Raw genomic sequence first — 24,928 nt, 5'->3', positions numbered from 1 at the left:
CATCCATTCTCCGAAGATCCAAATAAATTGGAGCTGGGGACAATGGATGAGAAAAAATACATTTTCCCTGCACCCTCCTGAACTGACATAGTTCAGGAGGGTGCAGGTGCTCATTGCACCGTGGAGGGACCTGCTTACCTGTCCGGCGTCTTCCACATTCTCCTTCTGCCTCCTGGCTCGGCGATCATGTGACCGCTGGGGTCAGGTGGCACCTGGCATTCACATGATTGCCGAGCCGGGAGGCAGAAGGAGAATGCGCAAGACGCCGGTCAGATAAGCAGGTCCCCCCACGGTGCAGGCTTCCGGCTTGGCGTTCATGTGACTGCTGGGAGTCAGGTAACACCGGCGGTCACCTGATCGCTGGCCGGAATCTCTGTGCATTACATAGCGCTAATTGAGCGCTATGTAATGTGTAAAGGAGAAGGCAGAAAGGGTTAAAAACCCTTTCTGCCTTCTCCTCGGGGGTCCTCGATGAGGACTAGTGCAGGAGTGCATCTGCACCCGATGTGTCTGATGATCGGGTGCAGATGCACTCCTGCACTGCAGTGTCGGGCCTGTCCCGACATCGGAGCTGTGGAGGGAAATGATGATGTCGGGGCAGGCCCGACATTGGATTGGAAAGGGTTAATACATTTGGGCTGTGGAAATGATAGAAAAGTACTCCAATCTTTGCCAAGGAAAATTGCTGTCCCTGGGGCCCTTTTACACAGGCAAATGCCTGACAGGCCGTGCCGGCGATAATCGTTCCTGTGGTTTTACACAGGAACACTCATCACTCAGGTGAATAGAGGTGGAGAAGGTTGGGGATGGGAACGTCCCTTTTAACATATCTGATAATATCATTATGGGTTTAAGAAATTAATTTTGGCATACATTTGCTGTTCTATTAAGTCCGATGATCAAGGCTGATTACAGTACTGATCTGTACATGACTAGTTTAAATCTATATACTACCGTATTTGCTCTGGGTAGACACAATTCCTGCAATACATAATCCATTTTTTAGAAGAGTAGTGAAATATGACATTGTAGGGTACAGTTAGTTAATTTTGTTTACAGATTTAAGGTTTCATGGAGTGAAAAAAATGAGCTTTTGTCCTACAGGCTTGGCAGACTGGAATACTATAAATGCAAGGATGTTTCAATTCTTGTGTATTTTGGACCCTGAGGGGAAACATTTATGACGGTATGTGATCATAGGAAAAGATGTGAAAGTCAAGATTATGGATTGGGACCCAAGACCAGTTTTCTCCAGAATCAGTGGTGCATTACATATTTATTATCCTGCTCCAAACGGCATTACAGCCTAAAGTATACTTGTCATCTGTGCATAGTTACCAGTTTATATATGCAGTTTAAATAGATGAAAGTAAATGTCATGAACGTCATGGGTGATCAAATGTATTCAGATTTATGGGAATATATTTATACATGTTTGTTTTGTTCATCAGACATGCAAGCATTTATGACTGCATACAAGAGTAAAATATAAGAAAACGGCGCTCCGTTGCATAGCACAATCAAGATTAGGAATGCAAAGGCAAACTAGAATAATCATACCTGAGGGGGTTTGGCTAGCGGCACAACACGACAGAAAGCTTGTCAGAGAGCAGTAGTCACCCCAAATGGAGCAGCAGTGGCAATTCTCTGGGTGCTTAAAAATTAACAGGGGAGAGTTGGCGCACTTGACCAAGGTTGCCAAGTCTCCCCTGTTATTTTCAAGCTCACAGTGCATACAGGAGAGTTGGACTCTGAAGATACCTGGGGCACTGGTAGAGAAGTAGACATAGACAGTGGCGTCTCAATAGGAGATAAGGGGGCACAGGCCACCTCCTACTACTGCATGAGACAGCGCAACATCCTCTTCCTCTGTCTCCTGCTCTCAGAGTAATCTGATGCTGGCGTGGAGGAGTCAGGATACCCTCCTAGAAGAGGCTGAGCAGCTCTTAACAAATTGCAGATTGAGGTGAGCAAGCAGGATAAGGGCAGAAAGCTGCAGCAGGAGGGTCAGATAGGGCTGCGGGTGCAGATAAATAAACCCGACCAGAAGTGTGGAAATCGCATACCATTTTTAAACACTCTGACTTGGGACCTGTTTTTCAGACAACCATGTGGGTTCTCCGGTATGCAGTACACAGACGGAACACCATATAAAGTTAGAGCAGACTCGCTGTACTCCCCATCGACTTGTGCTTTTTGGCTGTTGCTGAGATGAGAATTTTAACTTCTCTTAGTACAGTGACATCCTCAGTAGAGATGAGCGAGCGTACTCGGATAAGCACTACTCGCTCGAGTAATTGGCTTTATCCGAGTATCGCTGAGCTCGGGTCTAAAGATTCGGGTGCCGCTGCGGCTGACAGGTGAGTCGCAGGGGGGAGCAGGGGAGAGCGGACGGGAGAGAAGGAGAGAAAGATCTTACCTCCGTTCCTCCCCGCTCTCCCCTGCAGCTCCCCGCTCCGTGCCGGCACCCGAATCTTTAGACCCGAGCACAGCGATACTCGGATAAAGCCAATTACTCGAGCGAGTAGTGCTTATCCGAGTACGCTCGCTCATCTCTAATCCTCAGTTCTCTTGTACTATTGGCACCCTGTGGGCAGGAGGTAGGTCATTATTATTATGGGGGGAGTAAAGGAGGCATTATTACTTTGTGGGGGACATAAAGGATACATCTTTACTGTGTATGGGCATAAACGAGAAACCATCAAATTTTTAGGGACACAATGTGGGTGGTATTACTGAATATGTGTGTGTACAAATGAGGGGACTATTACTGTCGGACATAGATGGTATTATTTTGTAGTGAGCATAATAAAGGACTTATTACTGTGAGGACAATGTGTTGGGGAACACAAAAGAGGGCACTATTACTGTGTAAAGGCAGTGAGCATAGCAGCAGGATGGGGAGTTTGTGTGCAGAGTCAAGTTGTGGCTTAAAATTCATTGTGGTGGCCTGGGTTGGATGGAGTATAAAGGGAAAAGTGGAAGACTAGAAGCAAAGAAGGCATAATCTGAGTGTCACTGGAGGTAACTGTACTGTATTCATCAGAAAGAGTCTTGAATTTCTGTGTAATACACCATCCCATAAGGCCTTTTACAGTGTATAATACCATGTATCTGCTTTTCTCAGAATGTTTCTTTAATTTATCTGTCATCTGATATTCTAGAATTTTTTTCTTAGATAAAACTGACAAACCACTATCTCATAAATCAAGATAAAACAGGACTCAGTATAATGAAAGGAAAAAGCCACCTATTAGGGCAAAGACACCCTACTGAGTCCACTATGTAAAGTACGAGTGGAGAAGACTTGGTGTAAAACAATCTACAGAACATGTATAATACAGAGCATGTTTAATACAGAGCATGTATAATACTTTCTCACATCCTAAAACGTGATTAGACCGTTCTTGTTCGGAGACATAATGTTACATGAGACTTTCTATTGTGTGTATGAGCTGTAAGGTTACAACTAGTAAGTGGTATCTGGAGAGTAAAAAGCCTTTCTGAACTCGAAAGAAAGTGTATTTCACTCCGTAGGTTTTCCTTCTACATAAATTGGCTTCTTTTATAGTCAATTAATTATAAAAGAGCTACCAAACCAGTGAGTAACCTGGCAGTGGTAGTTCCGCAAGGATTCGAAACCCACAGGCAGCATACTCCTATTGTGTAATATACTATCTGGAAACATGGGACAACTGGAGGACAAAGGCAGTCATTCAATGATCTCCCTTTCTTCCATGTGACATTGAATCTGCCTGTTCGCCATACACTAGGAGCCATTGTTCTCTTCCTATTTTATTTTAACATTACAGGCTTGTCACTCGCTGCGGACGCTGTTTTCATTCAATCTGGCAATGGTCTTGAAAGCTTAGAACTTCCTATTCTACCTTAAGGGGCATGCCATGTGTAGTAGGACATGAAACAGTTGCTCTCACTTACCGTTATTGTGTCCTTTTTTTCTAATTAATATTGTCATGAATTGGTTTGTGGAAATATTACATACCAAACTGATAGCTCTTGGTAGCAAGAGCCGATTGTAGCTATAATATAAAATGCATAACAAACAGTTCTATTTTGTAGCAAAAGGAGATTTCCTGTTATCTGTGTTTGCAGGCTTTCTGGCTCCTATACGGCAGGAATCCTTGCTGCAGGGTTATATTCATTTTCACGTCTAACATGGCAGTGGTCCATTGCAGCCGAGGTTTTCAGCCTGAACAATCTGTTTGTGGTGATGCTGATGGGTCTTGCAGTGGAGTTTCACAAGGCAAAAACTGACAGCAAGAGATCAAAGGTAATTTCGTCTCGTTGGACACATGGAGCAATGCCAAGTGAAATGTAACATTTCTGTCTCAATAACTAAAGAGATTTATTTATTTATTGATTTGTGATTTTTAGAAGTTCAGGATGTAACTGAAGTCAGGCATTTAACGGCCATTTTTAAAGAGCATTTCCCCTTAAGATCATAGAGGAGAAGGTGTCTTGCTACAAGAGTGCAAAAAAAAAATCTCACGCATGGGGCAAACTTCCAAAAAATGATGTTTTGACAAAATGTGGAGTATAAAAACTTATTTATTGATGAATCTGCATGAGACTAGTATATAACGTGTTTCGAGCTGTGGGGATGCCGGCTAGATGTAGTTTTATCAACAAGCCTGACCTTTTGCCCTAAACAGGATCCGCTAACTGCTCTCACGGCTTAGTTGTCCTCAACCCCAACTTAACTGAAGAAGAGGTCCTCTGCCTCCAAACACTTTTTATGCTTGTTTTTATGTTGATTCAGCAATAAAGACATTTTTATTCTGCACTTGCTATCATAACATTATCCCTTGGAAGGTTGTGCCATATGGCAGATTTTTTTCTACACACTACTGTCTGTATGTTAGTCCATGGCTACCACCAGTAAGACATGCATCTGGCTAGCACTACGTCTACTAGCCCATCGTCTTAAATCTTACAGTGTCACTCTAAACCTTTAGGCACCACCACAGGGTCGCTCCACCCATCTTTTATCCTTCTAGTCCTCCATAATAAAAGTAGGCTGGTTGAGGAGTCTGGGAAAGCTTTGTGACAACTTTTTGTAGTAGTTGCACCATATTGGCTCTCCCTTACTTTTCCCAGAAAGTCATATAACTAAGTTGGATTATTATTAACTTGCCCCAAAGCCATTTTAGAGTTCTGCTTCATTTCAATGGGCATTATATAATACTACGTTCTTTCTGCACGCACTTATTTAGGGATAATGTATGGCAAGTTAAATATTTTGTGATCGCCGTTTTCAGCTGTTGGACCTGCATTTATACCCTTTAAAAGGAATTTTCTGGCTCTAAATAACCTCAGGATAGGTCATCAATAGCTGATTGATGGGGGTCCATAAATGGGAAACCCCACCAATCAGTTGCTTCAGTATACAGAGTTAGAAGCGGACTGCTCCATACATTGTGCAGCAGCCCAGCATAGTAGTACAGGCACAGATTCAGATTTTAGGGTCCACTACTGTATTCTGTAAGCTCACTACTAAGTTTAGAAGAAAATGACTCAGGTGTTAGATTCCCAAAGACACGTCTTTGTGGATAGGTCTGTTGGACCTCACCAGTAGAGATCTGATTGGCTGCGTGACATGCTTTAACAAAATGACGACAATTCTTTTGGGAGATGGATGAGCTATATTTCTTCATATCCCAGGGAGCCGTGCCTAAAGTCTCTATACCTTGATTTAGCCTCCTTGAGCATCAGTACTCCACTGCTGATGGGTTTAAAGGGAATTACCCTTTTAATACACTACAGTTTAAATAATAAATCAAATAGTGTAAACGGCTTCGCATAATCCAGAAATATGTCTGTAAAGTTCTCTGCTAATTTAATTCTACACAGTTCATAGATAAACAGACTGTAGACTGTGTTTGCAGGAGTGGCAGACCGTCCCAAATAAGGGTCTAGAAGGAGGAAATGAAGATGCCAGTATCAGCCTTAGGGCTCCTACACACTTGTGTTTTTCTTGCACATTTTTTTCACACAATATCGCTGCGTGTTTTTCACACGATTGTCAATGGGACTTTCTAATGTTGAAAAACACAGCGCACAAAAATTGCAAAGCATTAACATTAGAGATGAGCGAGCGTACTCGCTAAGGGCAAATACTCGCGCGAGTATTGCCTTTTGCGAGTACCTGTCCGTTCGTCTCAAAAGATTAGGGTGCCGGCGGGGAGAGGCGGGTGAGAGTGGGGAGGAACGGGGGAGAGATCTGCTCTCTCTCTCCTGCTCTCTCTCTCCTGCTCGCTCGCTCTCTCTCTCTCTCCTGCTCGCTCGCTCGCTCTCTCTCTCTCTCTCTCTCTCTCTCTCTCTCTCTCTCCTGCTCGCTTTCTCTCTCCTGCTCACTCCCGCAACTCACCGCTCTCCCCCCCGTTGCCACCTGAATCTTTTGAGATGTGTGGGCAGGTACTCGTAAAAGGCAACACTTGCTCGCTCATCTCTAATTAACATGTGATGTGTTTTTAACATTAGAAAGTCCCATTGACAATCGCATGAAAAAAATACGCAAGAAAAACGCAAGTGTGCAGGAGCCCTTAGGGCTCTCACACACACAAGAGAGTGCTTTGTTGCACTCTGTGGGCGTATCTTGAGTGTGGGAGTATGCAACAAATACGCAATAAAAAATGTGTACTTGCTGCGTGCCGACAGTCCCCGTACATTGTTTTGGCATGTACGCACATGTAATATGCACCAAGATATTGCATTCCGCGATCTGTTTCATGTGCTGTGTGTGAGAGGCACCATTGAAAGTCAATGTGAGATTGATACAGCATTTTACGCGCGCAAAACCTGCACACATATTAGGGTAATAAATAGTGTTGTAGAATCAGTTAATCAATAAGGTGCAAGGCAATGAATATTCAAGTTTTTTCTTGAAAGCTGACATCTCAAGATCAGCTGATGATTGTTTGCACTCCACTAGCCCTTTGCATATAACAAGCCGCATGGACTGGGTAAGGCAATAAAAAGCTGAGATTTTATAGTCCATTTTCTTTTCTAAAACCGTTTTGCGTTCTTGAACAAAATACTTCTGGATCACATCTTTGAAATAATTTTTTTTGTCACTTTTTTTTTCTTAGATTTCTCTGTATGGAGCATTTTGCTGCGGACTTAGTTTGTGTAACCAGCACACTATTGTACTGTATATAATATGCATTGTGGTATGGGTTCTGGGACATCAGTTCATGCACAAGGTTTGTATGCATATTCATATACACATATCCCCAAGCAGCGTGGGGTGATGTTATTAGGAAGAAGGAAATTTTGGGTGCAAAATATATAATAAATGTAAACATACCAGTAATCTATTTGAATCCTATTAGGATATGCACCTTTTAAAGAGGTATTCCCAGCAAATCATTTCTTGGCACAGATGAGAAGCCCGTGGCTGTTCCCCAACCACCTCACCAGGGGATACGGAAACAGTCCAGGCGGCAGCCTTACACTGTTGAAGTAAATGGGAGTTGCGAAAATGGCGTAGCACGCTATGGTGTTTCTGTAACTTCCGTGTTATGGGAACAGTGTAGCTCAGCATGCTACATTTTTACTGTAACACCTATTCACTTCAATGGGAGTTATGAAAAAAGCGTAAGGCTGCTGCCTCAACTGTTTCCAAAACAGTCATTGATTATTCATGTCAGCCATGAAAACTGAGATGGGAATACAGTTTTTAACCCTTTCCAATCCACTGTCTGACCTGTGAAGACATTATGAATTAAGGCTGTACAGCTCCGATGTTGGTAGACATACATCAGGGTTCTCTTACTGTATATTGCCGGCCTCTCTGCTGTTGGAGCCTATCCAATGTGTCACCTCATGCAGTACTGGCTTTAGCCAGTATATAGCGCCGTTGTATAACGGCAGAAAAAAGTAAGCCCCCTAGGAAAACCAGGATACAAATTGGATTGGAAAGGGTTAATGCGTAAATTCAAGTTTATAATTTAGAATGAAAAAGTAATCCGGTATCCTGTTAGTTAGCATCATTTACTCACATGCTGTACACCTCATTCATTTCAATATGGGGAAAGGAAGAGACACTTGAGGTACTGCAGCTCTCATTTCTTCTCTAATGATAAAGAGAATATATCACCAATTTTTTTTATTAATTAAATCCAGATAGAGAAACACATTCCATTTTTCTAATCTGTTTTTTATTTTATGATTGTTGATTTTGTTTATTCTGCTGTCTATACATGACTATGTGGGTGTCCATAATCCCTGAGCTACATTTAACAGCATTTAGAGAGGAGCTTTACAGCAGCTTCATGGGCTATTCACACAACAGACAGGAGCTGACCCATTGACTTTGTATGCAAGACTGTTCTAGGTATGCTGTGTGACCTGTGCAGAGGTATTTAGCTGGGAGGTGGAGTAGATGGTCATAGCTGGTCATCAACTGTGAATTGTGAATCCTGTGTTATCTGTATATCGGTGTTATCTCAGGCAGGATTCCACTGAAAGGTGTTAGTGAGAAGACTGCTGCAAAGCTTTCTCTACAGATCAGGAAGTATCAGTCACTTATTATTAAGCTCTGTGGTCCGTGTGAAAAATGCAGGATTTTAGGAATTTTTTTTAGATTATCAACAAAAATTCCTAAAAGATGGGATTTACATAATAGGTAATTTGCTGATGACACATTCCCTTTAGGTGCAAAAGCAGATTGAGATATAGCTCAAATAACTTGAATATATTATGAGTCTTGTGATCACAGCAGCCTCAGCACAGATTCAAGTAGGCACTCTTTCCAATGCAAGAGAGGGGAGAAGAGGAGTGGCAATTGTAGTGTGGGTAAACGAACTTGTGGAGAAATTGACTATGACCAGGCTGCCACTTCACTGTGTGTATTTTACTAAATAGGAGTAATTTTTTATTTTTTTTAGAAAGGATATTATCCTGAAAGAAATGAGAAGACCTAGTTAAGAAATAATAAATGTTTTTATGATGGCACAGATGATTAGGTGCATTCATTGTTCAACTTTATACATTTTGCATGACCCTTTAAATATTTAATGATAATTCTATAAGTCCTAGTAAGACGTGAATCAGGAGTCTGAGCAGATGAAGTTATCGAATAGAAAATCCCACCCATTCAACCAATTATATGCTTGCAGTATGCAGTGTTGTAAGTTTTTCATTTTATACTGCACAGTAATTTACATTATTCTGCATGTCTTTTTGGAGGATGACTACTAGAGATGAGCGAGCATACTCGATAAGGCAAACTACTCGAGACAGTAGTGCCTTATTCGAGTACCTGCCCGCTCGTCTCTAAAGATTCGGGTGCCGGCAGGGGGCGGGGAGCGGCAGGGGAGAGCGGGGAGGAACGGAGATCCCTCTCTCCCTCCTGCTCACCGCCGCAACTCACCTGTCACCCGCGCCGGCAGCTGAATCTTTACAGACGAGCGGGCAGGTACTCAAATAAGGCACTTCTCGCTTGAGTAGTTTGCCTTATCGAGTATGCTTGCTCATCTCTAATGTCTACCCTAAAAGAACATTTTTCTTACTTTTCTATCTTTAAGGTTCACATCTGGTTTGCTTTAACACCCTCCATATGTAAATCCTATAAAAAGTCTTGGGCCAAAATTAGTTATTTACACTTGTCCAAAAAAATACTAAGAATACGCGAGCTCCAACAGGTAGTGTTTTTAGTCCATTCTTTAATTCCTATTCAGATAATTGGAGAATTACTGCATGTATGTCTGTGTCTCCCTAGAGTGTTGGAACCGATCATTTCGAATTGGCTTGCCTTTTGAACATGCATACACAATTTTTAGGACAACCTCGAACATCTTTTGCTTGACCCTTGATTTCTGTAGAAGAATATTAACCTCAGTGAAGCCCAGTCTCTATATCTCTTTTGCTCTTCACCCCTCGTATGCTCTTCCACTTCTTTCATTTTTTGCTTTCTTTGATTTTACTGTTTCTACTTGTCCCCATGCCACCTATTCAACCCTCTTCTCCCTACAATGTTTGTCTACTTCTCCATTTTGCTAATTTCCACTTTTTTCTTTCTCTTTAAACATGAACCTATTTATGTAATGGAGGAGCGAACATTAGTCATGGGTTCGTTCTCCTGCAGATTTTTAATACCGGTTCTTTTAGTTGTTTAGTTCCTTATTCAAATACTAATTTCTTTTATGGAAACCAAGTTCTTGTTGAAACCATGTGTTTAAAATGAAATAGTCTGAGGGATTACTAAATTTGTAAATAATCTTGCTGTTCTTACCGTAGCTCTTCCTAAGCCTATTGATGGACACCCTTTTTTAATGGTGTCCTAATTTTGTTGAGGAGTACAGGATATTCTGTAAAATACACTTATCAGCCTCATCCTTAGAATTTTCGAGTGGGTTATCTCAGCCTTGCAGTTCCTACCTATAGATATCAGAAAAATGATTTCAGCACAGGCAATGCAGGTTATGATACTCAAGAGTCTGGGCTAATAATATTGGCTTCACTTACATTCTCACTCTGCCATGCAAAAGAGATCAGTTTGAAGCAATTTCTAAATAATCCCTAAAGTCAGGAGATTTGACAGCATTCCCAGAGACTTGTTACAAATTGGGAAATCATCTATGTGTAAAATATTATTTGATGTTTGCCAGCCTCTTGTAAAAGTTGGTCGGCAGTAACGCTCAATGTTTTCTGTACAGGAATTGTCCTTGAATTATTTACTGAAGCTAGTTCTCTACTTCACCATGGGGCTCTTACCTTATTCTTACCTAATTGTTTCCTCGTACTTCAATCAAGCACAGTGGACCTGGGGAGACCAGACGACCATTCAAGGGCTCCTGACTCATTTACTTCGAGAGGAGTATGGGACATTCAGTCTGGTAAAACTCCCTCTTGTTTCCTCTCCTTTGAAGTTCAGTAGAAGTTTAAACGCAATATTATCAGAAATTCCTTTCGTTCTCTTGTTCAAGTGCTTAATCTGTTATTTAACTGAATACAGTGACTAGAATTAAATCCCTACCTTTGATTAATTTTGTTTAAAGAACAGTTTAAGAAGTTCCTCTTTTTATTCTCTTTTTCTTTTTTCTTTTATTGCTTTAATAACCAACCCAAAAAGTAATCAGGATGACTTAATATAAAGTGATTGGACTGGCAGAACCAAGGAGATACTTGAATCTGTACTATTCTTGTCTCTCTCATTGGTTGCATTACATGTAGGCTCCATGTCTTAACATTGTCGTCCTATACAGATGAACATAAAACCAAAACACCAGTAAATACCCTATATGGCATTGAATTGTTCCCTTCCCTTTAAGGAATTATAGGGTAAAATGTCTCCAAAAGACCCACTCGTTAAGACCGTACCTTTATCTAGACTAGGTTTTCTATGACAAATTTCATTTATACTACACTTGCTAGCCATGTATCATGAGAGGAACATTCTCCTAGAAGACCTCTTTTCATTGCAATTATTTTTTTTTGGGGGGGGAGGGGGCGGGGGATGAGGGTAAATCATCTCAAAGAAAGTTTCACTGTATTCTGCAGTTTCTTTTTAATATATATATTTCTGGTTAATGACCTACATAGCCACCATTATAATTCTAACCGGTTTACTAGAGTTATTATTGGAAAATTTGGTGGATGTATTATTACATCATAAGTTAAAGTTGTTTTATAGGATTCTATCGACAACTAAAGAGGGTTTTCTGAAACAGAATTAAAAAAGTTTAAAATGAAAGTATAATACAAAGTACCTTGACATGCCAAAAGTTATGGGACAGGAACTAATATAGTGTAGGACCCCCTCTAGCCAGGTGAAGCGCATCAAATCCACATTACATCGATTCCACAAGTGGACAGAAGATGTCTGGAGGTATGTTGAACTATGTCCTCCCACCCACAGCTTTGTGGAATTTGTAGGTGCAGGATCTCTGGTGCGAATGATCCTCTGCACCGAATCCTATAAATCCTTGATTGGGTGAATGCGCAGGCCAAACCATCCATAAGAACTCTGTAGAAAGCTCCTCGAAACACTTCTGGACAACTGAGGCCCAAAGGCATGGTGCATTATACTGTTAGAATATCCCATCATTGTGAGGGTACATGAGATCAATAAAGGACTGCAAATGGTCACCAAGCAGGAAAATGTAGCAGGTATTGACGTGTTTAGGTGAACCAGTTGACCCAAACCATGCTATGAGAACATACTCCACACTAGTATGGAACTACCATCAGCCTGCACAATGCCTTGTGACTACTGGGATCCATGGCTTCATGGGGCCTGCACCACACACATACCCTACCATTAGCCCAAAACAATTGGTATCATGACTCATTTTACCAGTCCAGGCATCTATGATGAGATTAGCAACCTCATGAGCCTAGATGTGGCACTGTGTTTGGTGTTGTAGTGTTAACAGAGACAATCTAGTAGGTATTCTCCTCTCATGTCCAATGAAAGCTAAAGAACGATTCACTGACTTGCGGGACATGCATGTGGGACCTCTGCATTTAATATAAATGTCATCTTTGTTGGACTTGCTTGTAGGCGGCAATGTTTTCAATAACTTGGTCCCGGTACACATGTGACATTGTGGATCAAGGAATGTTAAATCCAGCACAACTTCAGAAATAGAATGTCCAATCCATCTGGCACGATCATGCCTTGTCCAAACTTTAATAATTCCCATCACCTTGCCATGAGCACGCTGGCCAGTGGTCATCCTCACTTACAAGAAAGTACCTCACAACTTACACAAGTATGGGTGTTCCCAAGCCATTACCTGAGTTAACGCCACTTCATAATCAATTTGCACACTGCTATTCCTTGACTTTTGGCATGTCATTGTAGTTAGCATTCTGTCCCCTTCTTGCCATTATTAAAACACTGTCTTGAGCTTGTGGCATGCTACCATCTGCATTATGGCGTGCACAGTACTTACACTGGACAGAGTGTTTGAATGTGGGCAGAATCTTGACTGGAGAATATATAGGTAATTGGCTGATTTTATTTTATGTTGATTTTTGTAAAAAAGAAAATGTATTCCTCACACAGAAACCCTCTTAACCATTTCCAATCCACTGTCTGACGTCTGAAGACATTCTGACTGAAGGCTGTACAGCTCTGACGTCGGAAGATGTCCGACAGGGTATTCTTACCGTATATTACTGGTTGCTCTATTGTTGGGGGCCTCTCAAGCATGTCCCATACCGCAGTACCAGCAGATGGTGCCATTGTATAATGGCAGAAAGAGAAAGCCCCCTAGGAAAACCCTGAATCCAAAATTGGATTGCAAAGGGTTAAAGTCTGTTGTAGTTGTCATGTTGGTCGTATTGGATGTCACACTTGCTGTCCAGAAACAAATATTCATACCCCTATTTTCCTTTGACTATTATTGAAGTTTTTGTTGTATTGTTATTTTTTCTTGAGTAGACTACAAATGTAACACATTTTTGTACCACTAGGCAAAATCAGAAACAGGACTCAGTGTGGGAGAGATTCTGATGTAAGAACGTAACTATATTTAATCACTTGTAATATGGGTTCTCTGGACAGTACAGAATATGTCTTCAAATACTGCTAAGAATTACATTTAAGCAACTCTCTGTGTCCTTGACATACACCTAGTATGGTGGCCAGAATATATGTATGGTCCACTGTGTATGCTTGGCACTGAAGATAAGCGAATTATAGACTGGCAAGCTTCTACTATGGAGCTACATTTCCCTTGTATAGAACAACTGATGCCAAAATAGGAATCTGTATTACATTATTTCAGCCCACATTGTCCTATTTGCAGGAAATAGAGCTCTGTAATAAGGAAATCCTCTTCCAGTGAATAAAAATGTCATATTCACACTTTTTGGCTTTACAGCACACTGTGTTTGACATTTAAAGTTACTAAAGTTATTCCTCTAGCTGTAGCTTTATCCCAGTCATTACTATATAGATGATAGAATTCTGCATATAAGTTTGGTACTCGTATATATTTCTGTATTTATGTATGATTTTATTTTTTGGTCTAGGTTTCAAATCAACCACATGTTTATAGAAATGACCCCCGTGGTTCAGGGCTTGGCTGTTTTATCTTTATTGCTATGTTTTGCTAACAGGAAAGTATTAATATTTTACAGTTATTTTTTATATGATAGTTCATATACTACATGTGTACAGTACACCCTGATGTTAGAAGTCACCTTTAAATTTCTCCACCTGTATAAATCAGTTAAAGAGTCACTCCGATAATTTTTTTTTTCATTCATTATGAAACTAGTTCTCCAGTGTGTGTCTGTGTGTGTATGTATGTATGTATGTATGTATGTGTATTTATATATTTAGACACCATGATTATCGCACAAAATTCACTCAAAAGCCATCTTTTGAGCGATAATCGTTTCGTGTAAATGACAGATCTCCGTTCGGCTTGAAATCCGTCATTCAGCAGAATAGCTGATAAGACGGACCACACACTGTGCTCTGCCCTGGGAGCGTTGAGAGCAGATGATTGCATTGTCTCAGCTGTTGGCCCCACCGACAGGAAAAAAAGGAATTTATTTAGAGAACAGTGGGCGGTCCTCTGAATAAATTCAATTCCTGGCGGCTCACACGCTACTAATTGGTACTGATAGGCATTAGTACCAATTAGTAGTTTATGCAAAATGATTGTTCAAAAGCCATCTTTTCAGTGATCATCTTTGTGTCTAAACACACCCTAAGCCAGTATTACCGTGCTAAGTCAATCCTTTCAATCTGAAACTTCCTGAAGTCCTACTTTTCAAGTAGGTTATGTGATCCTATTGTGACCACCTGACTTTTACTTGGCTTTTTGTTCTCACAAAAAGTCAGTTTTTCAGTCCTGTGTGATGGACCATATCATACAAGCTCTTTAGAGGGAACACAGAAATGCCTATTGCAGTTTTTGCTGATGAATAGAAGTTCCTGTCACACAGTTATATTGAAGGAGATTACAGTTCTCCCTATATTGAAGGAAATTACAGTATACTTTATCATCTGTAGCTTATTTAGGTGACTATAGAAGGTAATGATAATTACACTGTCCTTCTAGCAGGCATAAAATGGTACAGGCTCTGGATGATCATATAATGTTGCGCTGATGTATCATAGGATTGATAGCATAGAATAGTGAAAGTGAAAGCATGGAGCAATCCAACATTACGATGGTACCTGATACGCATTGGACAGGAGTCTGCACTGCATGAAATTGAGTGCAATATACACAGGAAATGTCCAGAGTGTAACAGGCAATCAGACGGGGTGCAGAGAGGGAAAAATGTGTTTTAGTCGGAGTGGTCCTTTAACATAACTCTCTTCAATGACTTTAGATTACATTTCCTGCTGTTTTTATATCATTGCATATACTGAATATGCAAACACTGGTGCTTCAAAGGAGCTATATTAAACTAAATGAAAAGATCTGCTTTTTTGTAGAAACAGTGCCACTTAAATGCTGGAATACCAGATTCAGCCCATCGCCAAGAGTGGCGCTTTCTATAAAACAAGCACGAAAAAACTAAAGGAACGGAAATGAATCTGATCTAGCTATAGGCTTATAGCAGGTCCTACTAGAGAACCCCTTGGTCATATATTTCTTTGTAGGGGCTCTTTGCTCTGGCATCCTCATGGAAGGATGTTGTATCATGACTAATTAACAATTAATATGATTTGTCATTATTCAGGACGTCTTAGCATGTAGTGCCTGCATAGCTGAAATTGCATTAGCTCCCCTAAAAATGTATATTTTTGTAACATACCTTTTGTTTCTTCCTGTTGCAGAGAGTGCAGTGTTTCGATTGTTTCCCTGTTTATCACAATGTTGTTTGGCTATTCATTATTTTTCTCCTGGAGAGCAAATTTAGACATTACTAAGCCTTTGTTCCTGGGTGTGGTAAGTTCACTATTTCGTAGCTACATTCTGGATTTATAAAATGATTGGCATAAATGAAATTATGATTAAAGCTGTTCATGACCAACTCAACCAAAAACTGATAGTTCAGATGACCGTTCCTCCTCTTACCCTTCCTGGTGTCCGTGATCCCGAGGCAAGTGGAGTCTTGATGTGACCAAAACTCAACATTTTTGTCCCAACCTGTAGTGGCATCTGTTTCCTTATAAGTTACAGTATGTCAAGATGGGTACAAATTCTAGCAGAGGTGACTGGTTAAGAATTTTTTTTGCCCCCTTCTAGGATCTGAATCTGTTTTTTTTTTTTGTTTAGTATGTAATTGAATACTAGCTTATATATAACTGTGGAAACAAGGACTTGAAGGGGTATTCCAGTTATGCAAAGTTGCTGTGAATTGAAAAATAACCCTGTGCAGATAGGCGTCTTATAGTAACTGTAGTGCGCTGAATTCAGATATGATATCCGTTTTTTTCTGCCACATAAGGTTTTCCCGTTATGCGGAATAATGTAATCCAGTTGCCGTTGTATTGTATTTTTTGGAAATATGCCTATACAATTAATCCAATAGGCTCTCCATTACCCTTGCTTAATAAAAAAAAAAATAACAATAGTGATTGCGCAACTATTTCGCAATCACTGTTATGCACCGCATGCTGACTGAACACTATAAGGGTAGGTTTATGTAATATATAAGGTATGTTTCCACATGGCGGAAATGCTGCGGATCATCCACCAGTAAGTTGTAATTAATGAACTGTGTTTTTACAGGTCATTGGTTAGACTAAAAGAGTCAAAATCATAAAACAAAAATAGATGTTTAGTATCGCTGCGTCAGTAAAAGTCCAATCTATCAGAGTAATGCATTATTTACCCCGCACGGTAAATGTCGTGTGGAAAAAATATTTAAAATGCCAGAAATGCGCTTTTTTGGTCATTCAGTCTCCAAGAAAAAATGCAATAAAAGGTGATCCAAAAGTCGTATGTATTCCAAAAGTACCAAAGCAAACTACAGGTCGTCCTGCAAGAAATGAGCCCTCACACAACTATGTGGACGGAAAAATAAAAAACTTATTGCGCGCAGAAGATGGCCGCAGAAAAACGTAAAAAAAAAATTAAATGTCTATTACTAAAAATAAAAGTTGTACAGCAAAAACAAAACAAAACATGGAATCGTAGCAATCGTACTGACCCATAGAATAAAGTTATTCATTTTTGTTGCAGTTTGTGCGCCGTAGAAACAAGACGCACTGAAAGATGGCTGAATTTTATTTTTTTTTCATTTTACTCCACTTTTTAAAAGTTTTTCAGTACATTATGTGGTACTTCAAAATAGTATCATTGAAAAATACAACTTGTCCCACAAAAAACAAGCCCTCATACAGCGACGGTGATGGATAAATAAAGGAGTTACAATTTTTTAAAACGAAAAAAAAAAAATGCCTGGTCACTAAAAGGGGTTAAATAACTTGAAAATGAGACGTACTGCTATTATTCAGCATGTTTTAATTTTACAGAAACCTCTCAATTACTTTGTTTTACAAAAATATTTTAAAAATTTGTTTCCCAGTGTTATTAAAAGTTATTAAAGTTTGCAATGTGGTTCTGCTTTGGATTTTGTATCTGTAGCTCTAGAAACCATTACTTTCTCCTGGCACTTCAAAGGTGGCCCCTATATATGGCCTGTAGGTATTTCAGCACTATCGGGCTTGCTAGTGATGACCAGGGATGGCTTTTTTCCCTCTTCAGCTCTTGGGAGCAGATTGCTGACCAATAGCAGGGCAACGCTTGGTGGGGACATAGGAAGGAATTATAGAGTGAGGAATTGTGCGAAATGTAGTTTCAAGCTGCATATCGTCAGGGATGTGGTGGCCATCTTAGAAAATAGTGTTGCAGGTAAACATCAGAATCAGAGGACAGGATAACAAGGTAATGGCTGCTTGATTTATACCCATAACTGGATGTGCATGAACATGGTACAAACACCTTTCATATCTGGAATTTTTGAAAATTTGCTTCTCAACCCGAATATCTCTCTCTCAAAAAAAAAGTCTGTAACTAAGATCACTTTAGGTTCTAGTATATAGATAAATGAAGATAGAGATTAGATAGATTAAGTAAATCTAATAGCACCCGCTGAAAGGTGCCCCTGGTCAGTTCTACATTCTATGCCTGAGTAATGAGGTTTTTCTTCTCCCTATAAGCTTCTGATTCCGACGTTGGAGGAGTAGCTTTACCCAATTCTGCACAAACTCCACCTTATTGTATACCTGCCTTGGTAGCAATCTGTAACTTGTACTGCAAAGACTGACTTTGACTCTTGTCTAAGAACTTGGTACCTAAGATTTTCACCTAATCATCAGCTCGCAGTAAGATTATCCAGTTGGTAAAGTCTTTACCTCCTTTATTAGGGTTAAGATTAGAGATGAGCGAATCTACTCGTTTAGGGCGTTTTTGCACTCGAGCAGCGCTTTTTCTGAGTAACTGACTACTCGGACGAAAAGGTTCGGGGGCGCGGGGGGTTGCAGAATGGAGTGGGGGGGGGGGGGGGGGAGAGAGAGCTCCTCCCTGCTCCCCACTGCTACCCCCCGCTCCACCACGCCGCCCCCTGAATCTTTTCGTCCGAATAGTCAGTTACTCTGAAAAAGCGCTGCTCGAGTGCAAAAACGCCCTAAACGAGTAGATTCGCTCATCTCTAGTTAAGATCCATTTACACAGACCGACAATTAGTTGATTTAAATTAGCACCAATCAATGAGGTCAGCACTTGTTTAATACCTTTCCATAGTCCAATGACTGAGGAATTGGAGATGAACGATCATTAATATGATCGTTCATCTCCATTATAGTATAATCAATGTTGGCAGCACATTCTCCATTCTATTGGGAAGATTTGCTACTGAGAGCAATGAATTTTTTCACTGGCAAGACTAACCCAATCGTCCAGTGAATGAATGTTTGCCCATACGACGGCTGATTGTTGCCCGGTTTACATGGGGCAATGATCGAGTAATTAAGCCTTCTAATGAACGCTTGTTCACAATCATTGCCTTGTGTAAATGGGCCTTAATGGTCATCATTACGAAGTCAAAAAAGTCCTCTTTCTAGCAGGTGAAAACACTATGCACAATAGCAGTAGGATCACTCAAGGAGACTGAGTTGGTAGATTCCTTTGTGAAGAAACCAAGTGAATCCTCTTCCAAGTGTTTACAACTAAGAATAATGTACATATAAGTATTTCAATAGTAAAATGCAAATGAAGAAAACATCAGGTTTCCAACTTGTGTTAAAAGTAGAGCTATGCTTTGGTCATAGTGCAACTTTAAAGTGTTCCTATTCTCTAAGCTAATAAAATTCATCCAGTGTGGCACTTTCCATTGCTTTTGTCAACTGCATGTTAACCTGATAAGCTTTGTTAATACAGGTGTCATTCTGTCCCATAGGTGGAGAGGTTTTGGATGCAGAGCAATATTGTGGTATGTGCTCTGGCAGGACATGGCTTGGCCTTATTGATGCGCAGCATAAGAACAAAATTGCCAAACAAAGACTTCATTCTCTGCATAGAATGGATTTTCACAATTGCAGTCGTTGCTCATCAAATTCAAACGAACTACAGGTAGGCCTATTTTGGGTACTATGGTACAATGAAGTTCAGTAGGATAGCATCTATGTAACTTATGTCAGTCTAGCTCAGAGGTTCCCATAGTGGTCTATATGGATCCCCAGGGGTCAATTTTGGCTTACTGGGGGTCCATGTCAGCAAGAAAAAAAATTTGGAGGTGCAAAAGATGTAAATGGGGTCCACGTGAGCGGACTACATTTAGGCAGGTTATCAACATTTAGGCGTTCTATAAATGACATAATACTCCTTACACAGATTGTGTACATAATACTTGTAATAGACATAGAAATTACTTACCTCTTTGATATTTCATAAAATTGTTTATAATTTTACCTATAAAGTTTGTACTGCACATCGTTTTCACATGGTCTGCCAGAGCCCAAGAAGTTTTACGTGAACTATACCAATCTGCTTTGTGGTGTGCTATGTCAAGTTTTTAGAAATTGTCATACCGTCAGCAACGCATCATACGCGTACCTGTTGCATATCCTGCATTCTGGACTATCGCAAAAAGTTTTTGATAGCTTTTCTATCTTCATATGTTGTGATAAGAGGTTTTATCGCAGTTGCCAATTTTCAGTCATTCGAAGTCCACACCCTACGACTCTGCAGCCCACTGTCCCTGCGAGTCGCAGTTATCTACCGGCCCCCAGGTTCCCCAGGTTCCACCTACCTGTTCCTAGACCACTTAGCCGCCTGGCTCCCCCACTTCCTAGCCTGTGAAATCCCAACCCTCATCCTTGGCGATTTTAATATCCCTGCTAATGACCCCAGCTCCTCATCTGTCTCCCAGGGTTTAACGCTTACTTCCTCCTTCAGCCTATCACAAATTTCAGACTCCCCCACTCACAGAGACAGCAATACTCTCGATTTAATATTCCTCCGCCTCTGCTCTGCCTCTCACTTTACTAACTCCCCCCTTCCACTCTCGGATCACAACCTTCTCTCTTTCTCCATCAGGCACCCTAGCATCTCCTGTGATCCTTCTATCTATCGCACCTCTATGAACCTTCAGTCCGTTCGCACCCAACAGTTAGCTGAGACCATCCAGTCATCCCTGTCCCCTGTCTCTCTTTTCCCCTACCCTAACCTGGCAGCCGAACACTACCACACCACCCTCAGACGTGCCCTGGATGAAGCGACACGACCCGTGACCTGAGCCGTCAACCACAGACCACAGCAACCTTGGTTCACGTCCCAAATGCGCTTCATCTGGCGGTGCTATAGGTGTGCCTAGCGGCTGCAGAGGAGATCAAAGCTCCGTACAGACTTCCTCCACTTCAAATTCATGCTTAAAACTTATAACCTAGCCCTTCACCACGCCAAACAAGTTTATTTCACCTCCCTTGTTTCCTCACTATCCCACAACCCCAAACGACTCTTCGACACCTTCCACTCCCTCCTCAGCCCCAGGGAACAGGCCCCCATGGTGGATCTCAGTGCAAGAGAACTAGCTGACTATTTCAACTAAAAAATCGTCAACATCCGAAAACAAATCTTGGAAAACTGCATGGCTAGCCCCGATCCCAGTCTCCTCAGCACTGCATCCAGCACCCACTCACTTTCTATGTTAGAACCAACAACAGAGGAAGAAGTCTCTAGGTTGCTTTCTGACGCTCACCCCCTTCCTGCGCTAGCGATCCACTTACCTCCTCCAGTCCCTTTCTCCAGCTGTCATTACCCACCTTACCACCATCTACAACCTCGCCCTAACCGCTGGCACCTTCTCCTCCTCATTCAAACACTCCATCATATCCCCTCTGCTAAAGAAAACATACCTTGACCCACCTGATGCCACCAACTACCGATCCGTCTCAAACCTCCTTTTCATCCCCAAATTACTAGAACGCCTCGTCTACTCCCACCTCACACGCTTTTTGTCTGACAACTCTCTCCTCGACCCCACCCTCCCAGCCTGGTTTCTACTCTACACTCAACCGAAACCACTCTCAGAAAAGTTTCAAATGACCTGATGACGGCAAAGTTGAGAGGCGACTACTCCATACTAATCCCCCTTGACCCCTCTGCTGCATTTGACACTGCTGACCATGACCCCCTTTTCACTATGCTCTACTCTATTGGCCTAAAGGACACTGCTCTCCTGGTTCTCCTCCTACCTTTCTGACCGCTCTTTCAGCATCTCCTTCACTGGTTTCATCTCAAAAGCAAATATTTACTTGCATTTTGTATCTTTTCAATAAAGATCTGAATAAAAATTGTTCATGTGTTTTGTTTTTTATTGTTTATTTTTTTTACAATTCTGCACTCTACAAAAACCCCTATCTTAGGCCCAATGTCCACGGACAAATTTGAGTTGCGGGGCAACCGCGCAGACTATGATTCAAGCTGCCCATAGGTAGACAAGGGCGTCTGCAGCTTAAAGGGGTTGTCCCGTGCCGAAACGGGGGTTTTTTTTTTTCAAGCCCCCCCCCCCCGTTCGGCGCGAGATAACCCCGATGCAGGGGTTAAAAAAGAAAACCGGACAGTGCTTACCTGAATCCCCGCGCTCCGGTGACTTCTTACTTACCTGCTGAAGATGGCCGCCGGGATCTTCTCTCTCGGTGGACCGCAGGGCTTCTGTGCGGTCCATTGCCGATTCCAGCCTCCTGATTGGCTGCAATCGGCACGTGACGGGGCGGAGCTACAAGGAGCCGCTCTCCGGCACGAGCGGCCCCATTCAGAAAAGAAGAAGACCCGGACTGCGCAAGCGCGTCTAATCTGGCGATTAGACGCTGAAAATTAGACGGCTCCATGGAAACAAGGACGCTAGCAACGGAGCAGGTAAGTGAAAAATTTCTTATAACTTCTGTATGGCTCATAATTAATGCACAATGTACATTACAAAGTGCATTAATATGGCCATACAGAAGTGTATAGACCCACTTGCTTTCGCGGGACAACCCCTTTAATTAAAGCATGTGGACTTGTTTTGCGGACCTTCATGCTCCATTATGCTGCGGTTCCCGCTGGACAGCTTCTATTGAAGTCAATAGAAGCCATCTGATCCGTGGCCCACAGGAAGGCGGGAGATTTGAAAAAAAAAAATCTCTACTGCGCATGTGCGGTGGCGTGCCAGCCTGTTCTTCCGCACACATTCACAGTGAAGGCTCTGACAGGTAAGCGCGGTTTTCGGCTGCGGGCAGGGTCGGACTGCATTGCGGGCTCCCTCGTGGGGATTCCGACCCGCATGTGGGCATGAGGCCTAAGTGAGCAGCACTGTGTCAGCTGTCAAAAACCCATTTGACTTGAATAAGTTAAGAAAAATTTAATATTAGGCAGGCAGGCAGGGGGTCTATGAAAACAAAAAAAATTGACAAGTGGTCTACAGGGCAAAAAATTTTGGGAACCTCTGGTCTAGATCATAGGGTATATGTGTTTAGGACTCGGGAGCAAGCAGAAGGTATCCAGATTAAAGGTCCAGGATTCGACTGTCCTCTGCTTGATGGTCCTGTTTTGTACACCCACAGGTTTGGGCTTAAAGAAATTGTAGTATTTCTTTGTCTATCTAATGAGTAATTCTTCCTTTTTCACACTTTTTCTAGCGTTTGTGACCAAAGCAGCAATTATGTGGTAGACAACTTTGCAAGGAATATTTTGTCCTCTATGCCCCAGAATGCTATCATTTTACTGAGAGGTGATCTGCCTGGCAATTCTTTACGTTATCTTCATTACTGTGAGGGACTTCGTGCTGACCTGTCTTTAGTGGATCAAGAGGTGGGTGAAGAGATCTATCATGCATGCAATGCAAATGTGATATAGGGGTCTTGTGGTATCATTTACCGGTGGTAATCATCATTTTTAGGAAGCCTTCGACTATACAAAATTTTTTGAGACTGCATTCAGGTGAAGTTCCACTAAACAGGCCTGCATGTAATGAGCCATAACCACCTTGAATTCATAAGAAATCTTGTGTATTTGACTGGTGTATTAGCAGCAAGCATCTAAATTCAGTAAGGGTGGTTTCACATTTATCAAGCAGGTGAATCTGTTTCCTCCATCCAGTAACAATAAGTCTGTTGGATAGGTACAAGTGGCCAACATGTGAACATTGGTCTTATAGTTGCACCTGTAAGAACATGGCATGCCACCTCGGGAAGTGTGTCCATCACTGAGCTTCCACCAATCTCCACCATTATAATCTAGAAACACCAGCTCAATCAGTAGTACCACAGTTGCAATATCTCATACGATGGGGGCTGAATTCAATGAATGGCTGAGCGCTGCCTCTGATTGGCTGAGCGCAGGGACCAATCACAGGCAGCGCTCAGCTGTCATTCAATGGCTGATTTCTGCCTCTGGTCACAGCACTCAGCCAATCAGAGGCAGAGTTTTCTTCTGGCAGGGATTTTTAAATCCTCTGCCAGAAGAAAATGCTTTAATACAGTGCCAGCTTCACAGAAAGATGTGCCTGACCCTGGACAGCACCGCTAGGTTATGTATTACATTTTTTTTCTTTCACCTAGAGCTTATTTTCAGAGAAGGGCTTGTATTTCAAGCCGTTTCCCAAAAATCCCTGCGGGTGATGCTAGCATCTCACTGCTTTCAATGGAGCCGGCTCCATTGTATTCAATGGGATAGCACTGTGAGCCTCTGCCACAGCTGGTGACAGTTGTGGCAGGGGAATTCTTCATCCCTGCGGGGAGTCTCCTTGTCCTGGAACAGTGTGATATTGCTGGGACTCCCAACGTAGATGAAGAAATCCTCTGCTACAGCTGTCACAGCTGTGGCAGAGGATCATGATCTTCTCTGTGTGTTGTCAATGGGGCTGCCGCCGGCCCCATTGACCACAAGGGGAAACCCCGGGATGTGACAGCATTCAGGGGTTCCACGTCCAATGAATCCCCTGCTGCAGCTGTCACAGCCGCAGCAGGGAATAGCGATGGCACCACACTTTATGTGCATATTTTGAACACACCCAAGTGCGGGTCTTTTTCGTTGTTTTTTTTTTATAGAATGCGCCGCGCATTTCGGTCATGCAAATTTTTGATGCATGCGTTTTGCGTTCATTTCACGCCAAAAATGCACACACAAAAAACGCCCGTCTGCCTGAGGCCCGAAGCATGAGTTTGCAATGATCAGACATTTAACCCCAATCCTGTAGATAGGGGATATACAGTACTGTGCAAAAGTTATAGTCAGGTGTGGGAAAAAGTGCTGCAAAGTAAGAATGCTTTCAAAAATAGAAGCGTTAATAGTTTGCATTTTGTTAATTGACAAGATTAAAACAAAAATAATGTGAGTGAACAAAAGAGACATCTAAATCAAAGGGATATTTGGTGTGACCGCCCATTGCCTTTAAAACTTTACATGCAAAACAGCATCAATACACTTGCACACAGTTTTTGAAGGAGCTTGGACCCCAACATATCACTTCCAGGACTCCTTGTTCTATATTGTTCTATGCTAAA

At 41.8% G+C, this 24,928-nt stretch overlaps 1 protein-coding gene across 1 annotated transcript in view; it reads left to right on the top strand.

The window, feature by feature from the left end:
- TMEM260 (transmembrane protein 260) overlaps positions 1 to 24,928 on the top strand; it is a 96,703-nt gene that overhangs the window by 56,526 nt on the left and 15,249 nt on the right. The window contains exons 5-12 of the mRNA XM_066608259.1: positions 4,114 to 4,291; positions 7,110 to 7,223; positions 10,680 to 10,859; positions 13,444 to 13,484; positions 14,005 to 14,095; positions 15,777 to 15,884; positions 19,342 to 19,514; positions 23,063 to 23,234. Of these exons, the coding sequence (XP_066464356.1) occupies positions 4,114 to 4,291; positions 7,110 to 7,223; positions 10,680 to 10,859; positions 13,444 to 13,484; positions 14,005 to 14,095; positions 15,777 to 15,884; positions 19,342 to 19,514; positions 23,063 to 23,234 (1,057 nt within the window). The remainder of the gene's footprint in view (positions 1 to 4,113; positions 4,292 to 7,109; positions 7,224 to 10,679; positions 10,860 to 13,443; positions 13,485 to 14,004; positions 14,096 to 15,776; positions 15,885 to 19,341; positions 19,515 to 23,062; positions 23,235 to 24,928) is intronic.

This window comes from Eleutherodactylus coqui, chromosome 6 (genome assembly GCF_035609145.1).
Source record: "Eleutherodactylus coqui strain aEleCoq1 chromosome 6, aEleCoq1.hap1, whole genome shotgun sequence".
Classification (NCBI taxonomy): Eukaryota; Metazoa; Chordata; class Amphibia; order Anura; family Eleutherodactylidae; genus Eleutherodactylus; species Eleutherodactylus coqui.
Note: the sequence above shows the minus strand (reverse complement) of the source record. Positions and strands in the feature narration are given on the sequence as shown.